The 16,724-nt window shown below is 46.3% G+C and overlaps 1 protein-coding gene and 1 non-coding gene across 2 annotated transcripts in view; one reads left to right on the top strand and one right to left on the bottom strand.

Moving 5' to 3' along the window:
* Nucleotides 1-213: 213 nt before the first annotated feature.
* On the bottom strand, nt 214-317 carry LOC119623958 (U6 spliceosomal RNA). Its single transcript, XR_005240059.1, has one exon. It is a non-coding gene; the product is annotated as a U6 spliceosomal RNA (small nuclear RNA).
* Nucleotides 318-6,822: 6,505 nt separating this feature from the next.
* COPZ1 (COPI coat complex subunit zeta 1) overlaps nt 6,823-16,724 on the top strand; it is a 28,242-nt gene continuing 18,340 nt past the window's right edge. Inside the window, exon 1 of the mRNA XM_008003514.3 lies at nt 6,823-6,917. Within this exon, the coding sequence (XP_008001705.1) occupies nt 6,900-6,917 (18 nt within the window). The 5' untranslated portion in view covers nt 6,823-6,899. The remainder of the gene's footprint in view (nt 6,918-16,724) is intronic.

A 16,724-nucleotide genomic window follows, 5' to 3' on the forward strand; every position in this document is an offset into this window, starting at 1 on the left:
CCTGACCAAAATGGTGAAATCCTGTCTCTAGTACAAATTAAAAAAAAAAAAAAAAGCCTGATGTGGTGGCGCACACCTGTAATCCCAGCTACTGCAGAGGCTGAGGCAGTAGAATCGCTTGAACCCAGGAGGCAGAGGTTGCAGCGAGCTGAGATCTCACCACTGCACTCCAGTATGGGTGACAGAGCAAGACTCCATCTCAAAAAAAAAAAAACAAAAAAGGAAGGATTCGTGAATTTGCATGTCATCCTTGCACAGGGACCATGCTAATCTCTGCATCATTCCAATTTTAGTGTATGTGCTGCTGAAGCCAGCACTATATATATATATGTTTTTGAGGCGTAGTCTTGCTCTGTCACCCAGGCTGGAGTGCAGTGGCATGATCTTGGCTCACTGCAACTTCTGTCTCCTGGGTTCAAACCATTCTCCTGCCTCAACCTCCATACAGGCGCGCAACACCACGCCCAGCTAATATTTGTATTTTTAGTAGAGATGGGGTTTTACCATGTTGGCCACACTGGTCTCAAACTCCTGACCTTGTGATCTGCTTATCTTGGCCTCCCAAAATGCTGGGATTACAGGTGTGAGCCATCATGCCTGGCCTCTTTCTGTTACTTCTTTGGGGTGTCTCAATGAAATGTCCCCTTCTGAATAAGATATTCCATGACCACCCTATTTAACTCTTCTTCCTTGTTTCTCTCTTCTCCCTAACATAAATGTACCATTTCAAATTGTGCAACACATAGCCCAGCATCCACGGCATGAGCCTGTAGTCCCAGCAACTCAGGAGGCTGAGGTGGGAGGATCCCTTGAGCCCAGGAATTGAAGTCCAGCCTAGACAACAGAGTAAAACCTCATCTCTAAAAAAGAATATATATCTTGAACATATATGTAAAAGAATATATATATTCTTTTATATATATTCTTTTTTTTTTTTTTTTTTTTTTGAGACGGAGTCTCGCTCTGTCGCCCAGGCTGGAGTGCAGTGGTGCAATCTCGGCTCACTGCAAGCTCCGCCTCCCGGGTTCACGCCATTCTCCTGCCTCAGCCTCGAGTACCTGTAGTCCCGAGTAGCTGGGACTACAGGCGCCCGCCACTGCGCCTGGCTAATTTTTTTCTATTTTTTAGTACAGACGGGGTTTCACCATGGTCTCGATCTCCTGACCTTGTGATCCGCCCGCCTCGGCCTCCCAAAGTGCTGGATTTACAGGCGTGAGCCACCGCGCCCGGCCTATATATATTCTTATATATATATTTTATATATATATTCTTTTTTAGAAATATTTTCTTATATCTAAATATATATATATACACACATATATATAATAAATTGTTCAACAAAGTGGAATTGTCCACTAATCTCTTTTTCCATTTTGTTGTTCTCCATAATACTTATCACCTAACCTACTATATAGTTTACTATTTTTTTTTTTTAAAGTGGGATCTCACTCTGTCACCCAGGCTGGAGTGCAGTGGCAAGATCATGCAGCTCACTGCAATCTTGACCTCCTGGGCTCAATCGATCCTTCAGGCTCAGCTCCTGGAGTAGCTGGGAATACAGGCGCATGCCACCAAGCCCAGCTAATTTTTTATCTCTTTAGAGATGAAGTCTTGCTATGTTGCCCAGGCTGGTCTCAAACTCCTGGCTTCAAGCAATCCTCCTGCCTCTGCCTTCCAAAATGTTGGGATTACTGGTGTAAGCCACCCCTCACTGTCCTCAGTTTACTTATTTTTTTGGTTTATTGTCTGCTTCTGCACATTACTCCACCCCTCCAGCTAGAATGCAAGTTACATGAGGGTAAACATACTTGTCTGTTCTGTTCATTGCATTATCCCCAGTGCTTACAGTAAGTGCCTGGCCCACAATTGGCATTCAATAAATATTAATAGAATAGAATATAAACATTTACAGACATAATTATTCATAATTATAGTCTTTTGTGTGTGTTTTTGAGATGGAGTTTTTGCTCTTGTAGCCCAGGCTAGAGTGCAATGGCACGATCTCGGCTCATTGCAACCTCCTTCTTCCAGGTTCAAGTGATTCTCCTGCCTCAGCCTCCCGCGTAGCTATGATTATAGGCATGCACCACCATGCGTGGCTAATTTTCGTATTTTTAGTAAAGATAGGGTTTCACCATGTTGGCCAGGCTGATTTGGAACTCCTGACCTCAGGTAATCCATCTGCCTCAGCCTCCCCAAGTGCTAGAATTTCAGGGGTGAGCCACCACGCCTCGCCTATAGTCTTATTTTTTTTAAATAAAAAAATGAAATAATGACATATAAATTACTCTGCAACTTATTTTTGTCATTTAACATGCCATTGTTATTTCTCCAGGTGAATGTATGTAGATCTAACATTCTTTTTTTTTTTTTTTTTGATACGGAGTCTCGCTCTGTCGCCCAGGCTGGAGTGCAGTGGCCGGATCTCAGCTCACTGCAAGCTCTGCCTCCCGGGTTCACGCCATTCTCCTGCCTCAGCCTCCTGAGTAGCTGGGACTACAGGCGCCCGCCACCTCGCCTGGCTAGTTTTTTGTAGTTTTTAGTAGAGACGGGGTTTCGCCGTGTTAGCCAGGATGGTCTCGATCTCCTGACCTCGTGATCCGCCCGTCTCGGCCTCCCAAAGTGCTGGAATTACAGGCTTGAGCCACCGCGCCCGGCTAGAATAGTCAATTCATAGAGACAGAAAGTAGAGTAGTGGTTACCAGCTGCTGGGCACAGGAAATAATAGAGGTTATTGGTTTTTAAATTTATTTTAATTTAATGAATGAATGAATGAATGAATTTTTGAGACAGAGTCTCGCTCTGTTACCCAGGCTGGAGTGCAGTGGTGTGATCTCAGCTCACTGCAACCTCTGCCTCCTGGGATCAAGCAATTCTCTGCCTCAGCCTCCCAAGTAGCTGGGATTACAGGCACCCGCCACCATGCCTGGCTAATTTTTTGTGTTTTTAGTAGAGACAGGGTTTCACCGTCTTTGCCAAGCTGGTCTTGAACTCCTGACCTCGTGATCCACCCACCTCAGCCTCCCAAAGTGAGCCACCATGCCTGGCCTATTTTTATTTTTTTGTAGAGTTGGGGGTCTCACTATTTTGTCCAGGCTGGTCTTGAACTTCTGGCCTCAAGCCATCCACCCGTCTTGGCCTTCCAAGTCCTGTGATTACAGTCATGAGCCACAGTACCTGGTCAATCATAGAATTTTAATGTTAGGTAGGGCCCAGCCGGGCGTGGTGGCTCATGCCTGTAATTCCAGCACTTTGGGAGGCCGAGGCAGTCAGATCACCTGAGGTCGGGAGTTTGAGACCAACCTGACCAACATGGAGAAACCCTGTCTCTACTAAAAAAGTACAAAATTAGCCAGGCCTGGTGGCGCATGCCTGTAATCCCAGCTACTTGGGAGGCTAAGGCAGGAGAATCGCTTGAACCCGGGAAGCGGAGGTTGCAGTGAGCCAACAGCGTGCCATTGCACTCCAGCCTGGGCAACAAGAGCGAGACTCCATCTCAAAAAAGAAAAAAAAAAAAAGGTAGGGCCCTAGAAAGCTCTGGTCTGAACCTCTCCCCTTTCCAGAAGTGACAACTATAGTCCATCCAGAGAGGGTATAGAGACTTGCAGAGTTATTTCACTGATTAAAGCAAAGTCACAACAATAACTAATGTCTCTAATTCAGTCAATTGTCTTCCCCACACAGCACAATTACCCCAACAGGCTGGAGAACTAAGAATAAAGAGATCTTCTGGAACAATATCTGACTTAACATTTGTCAGTTACTCCACAGAAAAAAGAGCCAACCATTCCCATGAACCAACCATACCACAGTTTTCCTCCCTATGGTCTTTGTAGAATATCTGGCACCGATGTAGAGTCCTTGAGGTAGGGCTGGGATGCAAGAGAGGCAGTACAACGAATTAGAGGAGTGGACTTTGTATAAAAACGTGGTTTAGAGTCTCCTGTGCTCAAACATATGGCTGCTAAAATAGTTCTATAGCCTTAAGCAAATTATTTAACTGCTCTAAGCTCCACATTGCTCATCTGTAAAATGGGTTTAATAATCTACCTCGTAAGGATTTTTTTTTTTTTTTTTTTTGAGACGGAGTCTCACTCTGTCACCCAGGCTGGAATGCAATGTGCAGTCTCGGCTCACTGCAACCTCCGCCCTCCGAGTTCAAGAGATTCTCCTGCCTCAGCTTCCCAAGTAGCTGGGATTACAGGTGCCTGCCACTGTGCCCAGTTAATTTTTTGTATTTTTAATAAAGACAGGGTTTCACCATCTTGGCCATGCTGGTCTTAAACTCCTGACCTCATGATTCACCCGCCTCGGCCTCCCAAAGTGCTGAGATTACAGGTGTGAGCCACCGCTCCCAGCCAGGATTTTTTTTTTTTTTTTGAGATGGAGTTTCGCTCTTGTTGCTGAGGCTGAAGTGCAATGGCAGGATCTCAGCTCATTGCAACCTCCGCCTCCCGGGTTCAAGCGATTCTCCTGCCTTAGCCTCCAGAGTAGCTGGGATTACAGGTGCCTGCCACCACACCCAGCTAATTTTTGTATTTTTAATAGAGATGGGGTTTCACCGTGTTGGCTAGTCTGGTCTCGAACTCCTGACCTCAGGTGATCTGCCCGCCTCGGCCTCCCAAAGTGCTGGGATTACAGGCATGAGCCACCATGCCCAGCTACTTCATAAGGATTTAAAAAAATGTATTAAATAATGTATTTAAAGATTTAGCACCGTGCCTGGCACATAATAAGTGGTCAGTAAATGTTAGTATTATCATTAAACTGCCAAGCCAATGACAACCCACTGACTGTGATGCCAGGCACAGTAAATGTTTGAACAACTCTCCTTGAGGAATAAAAGGACAAGCCTTTACTTCTTCCAGATATAAGGCTTAACACCTGGGATTCCACCAGAAATTCACCTTCCTTCATAGTACACTGTAGCTCTATAATTTGCATTGTATTATTTTTTATTTTATCTTATTTTTATATATAGACTGGGTCTCACTGTGTTGTCCAGGCTGGAATGCAGTGGCTATTCACAGGCACAATCACTGTGTGCTACAGCCTCAAACTCCTGGGCTCAAGCATCCTCCTGCCTCAGCCCCTGGGGTTACTGGTACTACAGGCACATGCCACAGGGCCCTTGTATTGTATTGTTTTATATGTTTCTTTGATTCTGCTCCGACTATTAGAAAAATTCCTGGGTGGCTGGGCGCGGTGGCTTATGCCTGTAATCCCAGCACTTTGGGAGGCCAAGGTGGGTGGATCATCTGAGATCCGGAGTTGGAGACCAGCCTGGCCAATATGGCAAAACTCCGTCTCTACTAAAAGTACAAAAATTAGCCAGGGATGGTGGGCGCCTGTAATCCCAGCTACACAGAAGGCTGAGGCGGCAGGGAGAATCGCTTGAAACTGGGAGGCGGAGGTTACAGTGAGCCAGGATCACACCACTGCACTCCAGCCTGGGAGACAGAGAGAGACTCCATCTCAAAAAAAAAAAAAAAAAAAAAAGAAAAGAAAAAGAAAAATTCCTGGATAAGTTTGGAATCTCTTCTTGGAGAGCTCCTAAGGACATAATTTTCAGAGATGAGGGAAAAAAATCCCTGTAGGATAATTAAGGCAATAGGTGTCCCTGCCCTAAGAGGAGTCAGGGATCAGGAAACCAAGAGATAGGGGAAAGCCAAGCTTCATCAAAACCATTCCCTATTGTGAAATCCTTGCATTCAGTAAACTTCTCTTTTCTCATTTTGCAACGGCTCGTTTCTTTCCTTTTCTTTTCTTTTTTTTTTTTTTTGAGATGGAGTTTTGCTCTTGTTGCCCAGGCCGGAGTGCAATGACGTGATCTTGGCTCACCGCAACCTCGGCCTCCTGGGTTCAAGAGAGTTTCCTGGCTCAGCCTCCCGAGTAGCTGGGATTATAGGCATGCTCTACCACGCCTGGCTAATTTTGTATTTTTTTTTTTTTTTTTTTTTTTTTTTTTTTTTTTATAGTAGATACGGGGTTTCTCCATGTTGGTCAGGTTGGTCTCGAACTCCCTACCTCCGATGATTTGCTCACCTCGGTCTCCCAAAGTGCTGAGATTACAGGCTTGAGCCACCGCGCCCAGCCACAACGGCTTGTTTCTATTGGAAAACCTTAGACCTTACTCCCTATAACCCTCCCTTATTCTAATCCCTTTCCCCGTTTGTCCCCCCAACTCCATCTCCAAAGACGATTTCACGTTGAGCCAAAGTTAGCTTTTACAAACTCTGACTTCTCATGTTCCTCAGGCCCAGCAAAGCCTGGAACTCCACCTTAGGGACATTGTTACTGCGACTATCATCTCCTGGCAGCCTTGGTTTATGTAGTTAACATGTTGGGCCTTTCTTGGCTCTACTCTATAGTTGTGCAGACTTTCTGTGAGGATGCTGAAGTGACCCGAGCGAGCCTGAGGGAAGGGCTAGCCACAGAGATCATGGACCTAGCGGGCGCTGAAAATAGGGATTATTAGGGCAGGATCCCTGTTAGGAAGCGCCAGCGTTAAAGGCTAAGGAGACACAGCGCCCCCTAAAGAGGGTGCGGTTTAAAATCGCTAAATCAGGCCGACAATATCACGTGTCCTCGGCCCTACCAATTGAAAATTAACAATCGCTTCCTCCGTTCCCCATGGAAACAACCCCGCCCCACCGACCCTCCCGCCCTAATAAGTCGTGAGGTTTTGGCGTTTTATTGAGTATTCAAACTGACAATCAAACACCTGTGCCTTCTGGTTGGATACTCTGCTTCCGGTAAGCAAGTTAGTACAATAATTGGTCAACAGAGCAAGTCTTACCCAATGATCCTTATCCTAGGCAGGGCCTAATGGGGACGTATGGCCAATCAGCAGTGGCGTTACTTTTGCGGCTCCACGTCGGCACCAGCTGCGGGGCAAGATGGAAGCGCTGATTTTGGTAGGAGCTGGAGGGGCAGCAGAGATGCTGTGCTGTCCACAGGGGCCGGGAGTCAGGGTGCAGCCCGAGTGGGAGACGGGGAAGGAGAGTTCCGGGTAATTCTTGGGGACTGACGGTTCTGCCGACCCTTGGAATAAGTGCGTGGCCTAGTGTAGGAGCTAAAGCCTTGGTTTAGAGTAGGAAGCCCTGCCGGGGAGAGGGCATAGAGTCGGTGGAAAGTTAAAGGCAGCACATGGACTCCTTAGGATACACACACCTGTAAGCGTACTGGATTAGGACTCTTCAGGTTTCCTCTTATTTTTAGCATTGTGGATGATATCCTGATTTTAATTTACCCAAACCACCAAACTAGCCCCATATTGTAAGAAAAGAATACAGATGTTTTGTCGTTACAGGCTCGTCCTGATGGTTTCCCAAGTTTGACTCTCCATTGCTGATTCCCTGCCACATTCTTTCAGGAAACTGTTTTCTCTTGGGTTTCCTATTAATCCCTATTAAATAGGTTTGTCATGATAAAGAATCAATATTCCATCAAAGTTCTGGGATACCTGATAAAGTTAGCATGGATTGTGGAATATTTTTTCCAGACTCCTTATTCTGTTCTCCTTTTCTCTACCCATTGGACCTTAGGAATTCTTTTTTTTTTTTTTTTTTTTTTTTTTTTTTTGAGACCGAGCCTTGCTCTGTCGCCTACGCTGGAGTGCACACGTGGCACGATCTTGGCTCACTGCAATCTCCGCCTCCCGGGTTCAAGCTATTCTCCTGCCTCAGCCTCTTGAATAGTTGGGACTATAGGCGCGTGCCACCATGCCCGGCTAATTTTATTTGTATTTTTAGTAGAAACGTGGTTTCACCGTGTTGGCCAGGCTGGTTTTGAACTCCTGACCTCAAGTGATCCGCCGGCCTCGGCCTTCCAAAGTGCTAGGATTACAGGTGTGAGCCACCGCGCCTGGCCAGGAATTATTTTATTTTATTTATTTATTTTTTTTTTTGAGACGGAGCCTCGCTCTGTCGCCTAGCCTGGAGTGCAGTGGCGCGATCTCGGCTCATTGCAATCGCCGCCTCCCTGGTTCACGCTATTCTCCTGCCTCAGCTTCCCGAGTAGCTGGGACTACAGGCGCCTGCCACCACGCCTGGCTAATTTTTTGTATTTTTCTTTTATTTTCGGAGACGGAGTCTCGCTGTGTCGCCCAGGCTGGAGCGCAGTGGCCGGATCTCAGCTCACTGCAAGCTCCGCCTCCCGGGTTTACGCCATTCTCCTGCCTCAGCCTCCCGAGTAGCTGGGACTACAGGTGCCCACCACCTCGCCTGGCTAGTTTTTTGTATTTTTTTTTTTAGTAGAGATGGGGTTTCACCGTGTTAGCCAGGATGGTCTCGATCTCTTGACTCTGTGATCCGCCCGTCTCAGCCTCCCAAAGTGCTGGGATTACAGGCTTGAGCCACCGCGCCCGGCCAATTTTTTGTATTTTTTAGTAGAGACGGGATTTCACCGTGTTAGCCAGGTTGGTCTCGATCTCCTGACCTCAATCTGCCCGCCTTGGCCTCCCAAAGTGCTGGGATTACAGGCGTGAGCCACCGTGCCTGGCCAGGGATTCTCATTGTATGATCTAGGATGCTAATTTCTCTCTTTCTGGTTACATGAGAATTGTGGTCGCTACAAGGAGTGTATTAGCCCTCTTGTCCATATGATGCTTTATGCTTGTTCTAACGAATAAAATACCTGTTACCCCTTATTTAGAACTGAACCAGATAATTTCTCTCAAAAGTGCCCTATTTTGCGATTTGGAGGGGGATGTGTGTGTGTGTATGTGTGTGTGTGTGTACGTAGGTAGGTAGTATAATGTAGGAATTTAACTCCCAGGCTCCTTCCTTAATTGGCTTGAACTCCAGGCCTCTTTCCAAAGAAGCTTGTCTTTTATTTTCCTTTAGATCTCCTATGCATACATATTCAGATCCTCATCAGATAAAAGAATAACAGTTTTTAATTCCTCTCTTTCAGAATGTTAAAGACAGATAATTCCTTATGTCGGTTGGTCAAATATAGGTAAAAAGCTTAAAATCTGAGTAGTTTTAAATATTTTCTGTACCAGGCAGTTAACAAATATTCTTTTTTTTTTTTTTTGAGATAGAGTCTGTCTGTGTTACTCAGGCTGGAGTGCAGTGGTACTATCTTGGCTCACTGCAACCTCCGTCTCCCAGAATCAAGCAATTCTCGTGCTTCAGCCTCCCGAGTAGCTGGAATTACAGGCACGTGCCACCATGCCCAGCTAATTTTTGTATTTTCAGTAGAGACGGTTTCACAATGTTTGCCAGGCTGGTCTGGTCTTGAACTCCTGACCTCAAGTGATCTGCTGCCTTGGCCTCCCAAAGTGCTGGGATTACAGGTGTGAGCCACTGCACCTGGCCAGTTAGCAAGTATGTTTTTTTTTTTTTTTTGAGATAGAGTCTCACTATGTCATCCAGCCTGGAGCACAGTGGTGTGATCTCAGCTCACTGCAACCTCTGCCTCCTGGGTTGAAGCAATTTCTCCTGCCTGAGCCTCCCGAGTAGCTGGGACTACAGGCAAACACTGCCACGCCTGGCTAATTTTTTTGTATTTTAGTAGAGACGGTTTCACTGTGTTGCCCAGGCTGGTCTTGAACTCTTGAGCTCAGGCAGTCTGCCTGCCTCAGCCTCCTAAAGTGCTAAGATTACAGGAGTGAGCCACTGTGCCCAGTAGCAAGTATTCTTTTTTTTTTTTTTTTTTTTTTTTTGAGACAGAGTCTCACTCTGTCGCCCAGGCTGAAGTGCAGTGGCGTGATCTCAGCTCACTGCAAGCTTCGCCTCCCAGGTTCACACCATTCTCCTGCCTCAGCCTCCCGAGTAGCTGGGACTACAGGCGCCCGCCACCTCGCCCGGCTAATTTTTTGTAGTTTTAGTAGAGATGGGGTTTCACCATGCTAGCCAGGATGGTCTCGATCTCCTGACCTCATGATCTGCCTGCCTCAGCCTCCCACAGTGCTGGGATTACAGATGTGAGCCACTGTGCCTGGCCACTGGCAGCAGATATTCTTAAGTAAGAGATTGAGTGCAGTGACTCACGCCTGTAATCCCAGCACTATTAGAGGCTGAGGCAGGAAGATCTCTTGAGCCCAGAAGTTTGAGACTGCAGTGAGCTATGATTGTGCCACTGCATTCCAGCCTGGGTGACAAAGCCAGACCCAGTCTCTAAAAAAATAAGGATAAAAAACTTGCCCCCAAACCCAATTAACAGACTAGGATAGATTCTAGGGAATTGGTTTCTTTGGAAGTTTTTATTAATTAATTAATTAATTTATTTATTTATTGAGACGGAGTCTCGCTCTGTTGCCCAGGCTGGAGTGTAGTGGCTGGATCTCAGCTCACTGCAAGCTCCGCCTCCCAGGTTCACGCCATTCTCCTGCCTCAGCCTCCCAAGTAGCTGGGACTACAGGCGCCTGCCACCTCGCCCAGCTAGTTTTTTGTATTTTTTAGTAGAGACGGGGTTTCACCGTGTTAACCAGGATGGTCTTGATCTCCTGACCTCATGATCCACCCGCCTCAGCCTCCCAAAGTGCTGGGATTACAGGGTTGAGCCACTGCGCCCAGCCTCTTTGGAAATTTTTAGACTTACCTATGTATATTTAGAAGGGAGCCTGTTTAAAGGTAAAGGAATGAGGAAGATAATACTTGGGGAGCCCTTTTAACAATGGGCCTGTGTGTAATGGGTAAGTTGGGGGAGTTATATGTGAAAGTATCTCTGTCAGGCGCAGTGCAGTGGTTCATGCCTGTAATCCCAGCACTTTGGGAGGCTGAGGCAGGTGGATCACGAGGTCAAGAGATGGAGACCATCCTGGCCAACATAGTGAAACCCTGTCTCTACTAAAAATACAAAAATTAACTGGGCATGGTGGTGTGTGCCTGTAGTCCCAGCTACCTGGGAGACTGAGGCAGGAGAATCGCTTGAACCAGGGGGGCCGAGGTTGCAGTGAGCTGAGATTGTGCCACTGCACTCCAGCCCGGGCGACAGTGTGAGACTCCATCTCAAAAAAAAAAAAAGACCGGGCACGGTGGCTCACGCCTGTAATCCCAGTACTTTGGGAGACCGAGGTGGGCGGATCACGAGGTCAGGAGTTCGAGACCAGCCTGACCAACATGGTGAAACCTGGTCTCTACTAAAAATACAAAATTTAGCTGGGCGTAGTGGCAGACGCCTGTAATCCCAGCTACTCAGGAAGCTGAGGCAAGAGAATCACTTAAACCTGGGAGGCAGAGGTTGCAGTGAACTGAGATTGTGTCACTGCACTCCAGCCTGGGCGACAGAGCAAGACTCCGTCTCAAAAGAAAAAAAAGAAAAAGAAAAAATCTCTCTGTCACATTTCTCTTCCGTTAGTTCTCTGTCTCTGCTTCCTCAGTGAAGTCTGTTTCAGCCTGCTTCTACCTTATTCTTCTGCTTTAATCTATGCCTAATAGGCTGCATTGACAGATCGCTGCTAACTTGGTCAGGTAACCCTGGACTTTACTTTTAAAACCACACTGATTCTTTGTTATGGCAAACCTATGTAGTGCTGTTAGGGACAATCTGATCAAAGCATATTCTTTTGTCCTTACCTCTACAAGGTACATACATAGCTGCAGGATGTTGAGAAAAAGGGACGGGTAAGATACAGGGGGTCAAGAAGAACTGTTGATCAAAGTTTGCATTGATTGTGGAATTTCTAAATAACAATAGGTTCCCTTTGTTTAGGTACTTTACAATTGGTCACATTTCTTTCTTGAATTAAGTAATCCAGCTCTAGCTTTCAAGCAGATCTGTCGAATCTCTCTTGGGTTTCCTTAGGCTCTAAGGAAAGAGACCCTTTCATCTCTTTTAGTTCCCAGTACTTAATAGTAGTGATCTCAGCTTACATCTTTGGACTTGGCTTCTTCTCTCTTGCTGTTTCTGCTGGGTCTCCCTTTTTGAGTTGCAAATGGAGAGGATCTCTGCAGGTCACCATTCTCCATTAATAACCTCTGGAATCTTAAAGATAAGGATTTCCCCTTCTTCCTTCCCTCTTTACTTTTTTTCTTTAAAGCTGAATTACTGGACTGGGCTTGGTGGCTCACGCCTATAATCCCAAGGTGAGTGGATCACCTGAGGTCAGGAGTTCAAGACCAGCCTGACCAACGTGGTGAAACCCCGTCTCTACTAAAAATAAAAAAATTAGCTGGGCCTGGTGGCATGCGCCTGTAATCCCCAGCTACACGAGAGGCTGAGGCAGGAGAATCGCTTGAACCTGGGAGGCGGAGGTTGCAGTGAGCCGAGGGCCATTGCCTGGGTAAAAAGTGAAACTGTCTCAAAAAACAAACAAACAAAAAAACTGAATTCTGTATCGGTTTAGATCTTTAAATCTTTGTTCATAGGTTTTATTTTTCCTAATCCTCTCTGGATTCACTTTCAGAGTGCTTCTCCAGTGCTTTACAGACTAGACTTCTAATTCTGTAATTTCTCTTACCTTAATATTTTAAAACCATGACCAAATCCCAAATTCTAAGCCTCATGCAAAAATCAGGCCATCCAAAGTGCACAAGGATATGAGTATATATGGAGGAGGAAACTATGCAGAATACATCAATGACTTTGAAGGTTGATATTGCTCCTTGGCCTTCGCTTCCTGAATCATCTTAATGGGGCTTTTGTTAAATTCCTTTGGCACTAACAGTAGAGGTACTTGGCCTAAATGCCCCCCTCCCCCTGCTCTGGGCAAAGGTATCAATTACATTAAGCCCCTAAAGCACTCCCATCTCGTTCCTGGCAGTCCCTTGTGCCCCTCTCCCAGCTGCGTCCTTGCTGGTGCCTGGCCCCTCCATTTCGTTAGGAGAAGCAATCTCCTCGTTCCTGCGCTGTGGAGATATATTTCTCAGCTAGGGCGCGAGCTGTGCCAGCACTGCCCCCGGTGAGGTCCCTGGCAGCAATAAAAATTTTTATTGTGATTATGTTGGTGTCGGGGTGTCCATCTGGGTTATTGCACACCTAGTTTAATTGATTGAAGTTTAATTTATTGACACTTCAAATTAAATGATCAGAATAAACTGTGCTGTTACTCTGGCCGGCTTGTTTTAATGGTTGATTGCTGGAAGCAGACCTCGGCTTGAACTAAAACCCCCAAAGAGCAATTGATGCTGCTTCTAACTCTCCCCATGTCTTGCCCTCCAAGAAGACCTTGTTATAGATTTCCGACGTATTTATATATATTTTTCCCTCTCCTTCACAGTGGTGGGAAAGAGTTGGTCCCTGGCAAGGTATAAATTATATCAAAGATCTAGGGGAGCTGTCACATGGTCAGAAGAGGAGGAGGGGGCCTCCATGTGAAGAAAACCAGACCCTTGAGAAGCTAGGTCAGCCTTGGGAGGCAGAGGATGAATGCAAGTATCCAGGTATTTGAGGGTGCGTAGTGGCAGGTTTAGGGTCTTTTTTATCTAGATACTTGCTGCTGTTTCTTACTTTACTCCATTGACATGACTTGTTTAGAGTCTGGATGTTGACAAGAAAACAGGTTGTGGAAAGGGAAACTAGAGGAGCAAATTAGATGGAGCAGGGATAAAGAATCAGTACCTATGTACCCACTTGTGCTGGAGTAATTAGGAAGAGGAAAGGCAGAGTGCCCAGGGGACAGCCGATGAAGATGGATTGGGAGAATGAGTCCATGCACTTGTAAGATGCTTGTGCTTACAAGGGCCCTCTCACATTCTGTCCTTCCTGTTTCTGGGCAGAATAGGTTTCCTTACATCAGATTATTAGGGGGATCTCTCCTGGCCTTACATTCCCTAGCCTGTGTCACCTCTTCTGGTGTTTGACCACACCCATCTCTTCAGGAAGTCCTTCCTGTTGTGTAATCTAAGTTATATATGCTGCAGATAAAGCCTGCTTTTTTATTCGGCTTTTTATTTTCTCACTCTCTCTTTTTTTTTTTTGAGAGGGAGTCTTGGCCGGGCGCGGTGGCTCAAGCCTGTAATCCCAGCACTTTGGGAGGCCGAGACGGGTGGATCACGAGGTCAGGAGATCGAGACCATCCTGGCTAACACGGTGAAACCCCGTCTCTACTAAAAACACAAAAAAAAACCTAGCCGGGCAAGGTGGCGGGCGCCTGTAGTCCTCGCTACTCGGGAGGCTGAGGCAGGAGAATGGCGTAAACCCGGGAGGCGGAGCTTGCAGTGAGCTGAGATCCAGCCATTGCACTCCAGCCTGGGCGACAGAGCAAGACTCCGTCTCAAAAAAAAAAAAAAAAAGAGAGGGAGTCTTGCTCTCGTTGCCCGGGCTGGAATGTAATGGCACGATCTTGGCTCACCACAACCTCCACCTTCCAGGTTCAAGCGATTCTCCTTCCTCCGCCTCCCGAGTAGCTGGGATTACAGGCGCCCGCCACCATGCCTGGCTGATTTTTTTTTTTTTAGTAGAGATGGGGTTTCGCCATGTTGGCCAAGCTGGCCTCGAACTTCTGACCGTGTGATCCACCCATCTCAGCCTCCCAAAGTGCTGGGATTACAGGCGTGAGCCACTGCGCCTGGCCTATTTTCTCACTCTCAATGCAGATATCCCATCCATAGCCAATTCCGCTGGATAGCTCGGTCAACCAATTTTCTGCAACTCCTTTTCTGTTGCGTAATTTTAGAGGGGGACTAAAACCGGAGGAGAATACAGCAGTTTTCCTTTAGGAGTTGATTTGGAGGCATAAATAGACTGAAAGATAACGCAGAGGCTGTCAATTCAGTCTTTCAGAGACTAGCTTTTTGTTTTCAGGAGCAAAAGCAGGGGGCTGTGGGGGGATAAATCATGATACAAATCGTGACCGAGGACTCATCAGGAATGGATCTAGCCCCGTTTGATTTTTTTCCTTTTCTGAGTGATATTTAAGTGAGGGCCCCTGGATTACCAAACTGAGAAGGCAAAATGTTCTAATGGTGCTCTCAGGCCTCAGGTCTGGAGTTCAGTCTGATTTCTCCTTGTTCAGTTCATCTCTCTTCCCAGCAGTACTGCTTTGTCCCTCATTTCTGTGATTCTTTCACTTCCATGATAGTTAAAGAATTAGGGACTATGTGACCCCTGGGTAAAAAATTCTCCAGCAAGTCCGGGCGTGTTGGCTCATGTCTGTAATCCCAGCACTTTGGGAGGCTGAGGTGGGCGGATCATGAGGTCAGGAGTTGGAGACCAGCCTGACCAACATGGTGAAACCCTGTCTCTACCAAAAATACAAAAATTGGCCGGGCGTGGTGGCGTGCGCCTGTAATCCCAGCTACTCAGGAGGTTGAGGCAGGAGAATGGCATGAACCTGGGAGACAGGTTGCAGTGAGCCACTGCACTCCAGCTTGGGCGACAGAGTGAGACTCCATCTCAAAAAAAAAAGATTCTCCAACAGACAGGCTTTCTGAGTTTTGAGAAAGAACCTGAGACTTTGCATTCCTAAAAAGCTTAGGGTTTGGTTATCTTTGTCCTGCCCATTTCACAGTCACCAAATTCAGCCATTGAAAGCTGGAGGTGGCCGGGCATGGAGGCTCATGCATGTAATCCTAGCACTTTGGGAGGCTGAGGTGGGCAGATCACCTGAGGTCAAGAGTTCGAGACCAGCCTTACCAACATGGCAAAACCTTGTCTACTAAAAATACAAAATTAGCCAGGTGTGGTAGTGGGTGCCTGTAATGCCAGCTATTTGAGAGACTGAGGCAGGAGAATCGCTTGAATCTGGGAGGTGGAGATTGCAGTGAGCCGAGATTGCGCCATTGCCCTCCTGCCTAGGCAACAAGAATGAAACTCGATCTTAAAATTAAAAAAAAGTAGGGAAAAAAAAAAGAAAGCTGGAGGGGGTGTGGTTGCTGACCTTTATTCCCCCTGCTGGCTGTTAGTTTTCTCAATCTTATTTATTAATTTATGAAGGCCACACACACATTTATTGAAGTCATTACTGGGTGCCAGGTAGAGTAGAGGGGGTGATTTACAAAAGTATTACTCATTTCCCCTCTTTTTCCTGCTCCCTCCACACCATCTTATTATATTCAGAGAGAATCTCATTTAATTCTAAACTCGACTCTATGAACTCTTTGAAATCATAAAAAAATTATTTATATATATATATGTATATATATATTTTTTGAGACAGTCTCGCTCTGTCATCCAGACTGGAGTGCAGTGGTGCGATGATCTTGGCTCACTGCAGCCTCCATCTCCGGGGTTTAAGCAATTCTCATGCCTCAGCCTCCTGAATAGCTGGGATTACAGGCATGCATCACCATGCCCAGCTAATTTTTTGTATTTTTAGTAGAGACAGAGTTTCACCATGTTGCCCAGGCTGGTCTCGAACTCCTGAGCTCAAACGATTTGCCCCTGCATTGGCCTTCCAAAGTGCTGGGATTACAGGTGGGAACCATCATGCCTAGCCATGAAATAAAAAAAAAAAATTGTGAATGTATTTTGCTGGGAATAAGGTCCATAGATTTAATTGGTTTATCAAAGGGGTCTGCTGTAACTCAAAAAAGGCATTAACCTTAACTGATCTAGATCAAGCCTCTCTCTCATTCTCTGATGAAGAAGCCGAATCTCAGAGAATGGGAAAACTTGAGTTAATGACTGATTCTGATTATAATACAAGTATTGTAGCCAGACGTGGTGGTGCATGCCTGTAGTCCTAGCTATTTGGAAGGCTGAGGCGGGACACCTTGAGCCCAGGAGTTCAGGTCCAGCTTGGGCAACATAGCAAGACCCTGTCCCTATGAGATGGATTGTAGGAGTTTAGAGACATTTTCTCCTGTAATATCAAAACTCTTGTTGACTGTGCT

This window comes from Chlorocebus sabaeus, chromosome 11, assembly GCF_047675955.1.
Source record: "Chlorocebus sabaeus isolate Y175 chromosome 11, mChlSab1.0.hap1, whole genome shotgun sequence".
NCBI classification, from domain to species: Eukaryota; Metazoa; Chordata; class Mammalia; order Primates; family Cercopithecidae; genus Chlorocebus; species Chlorocebus sabaeus.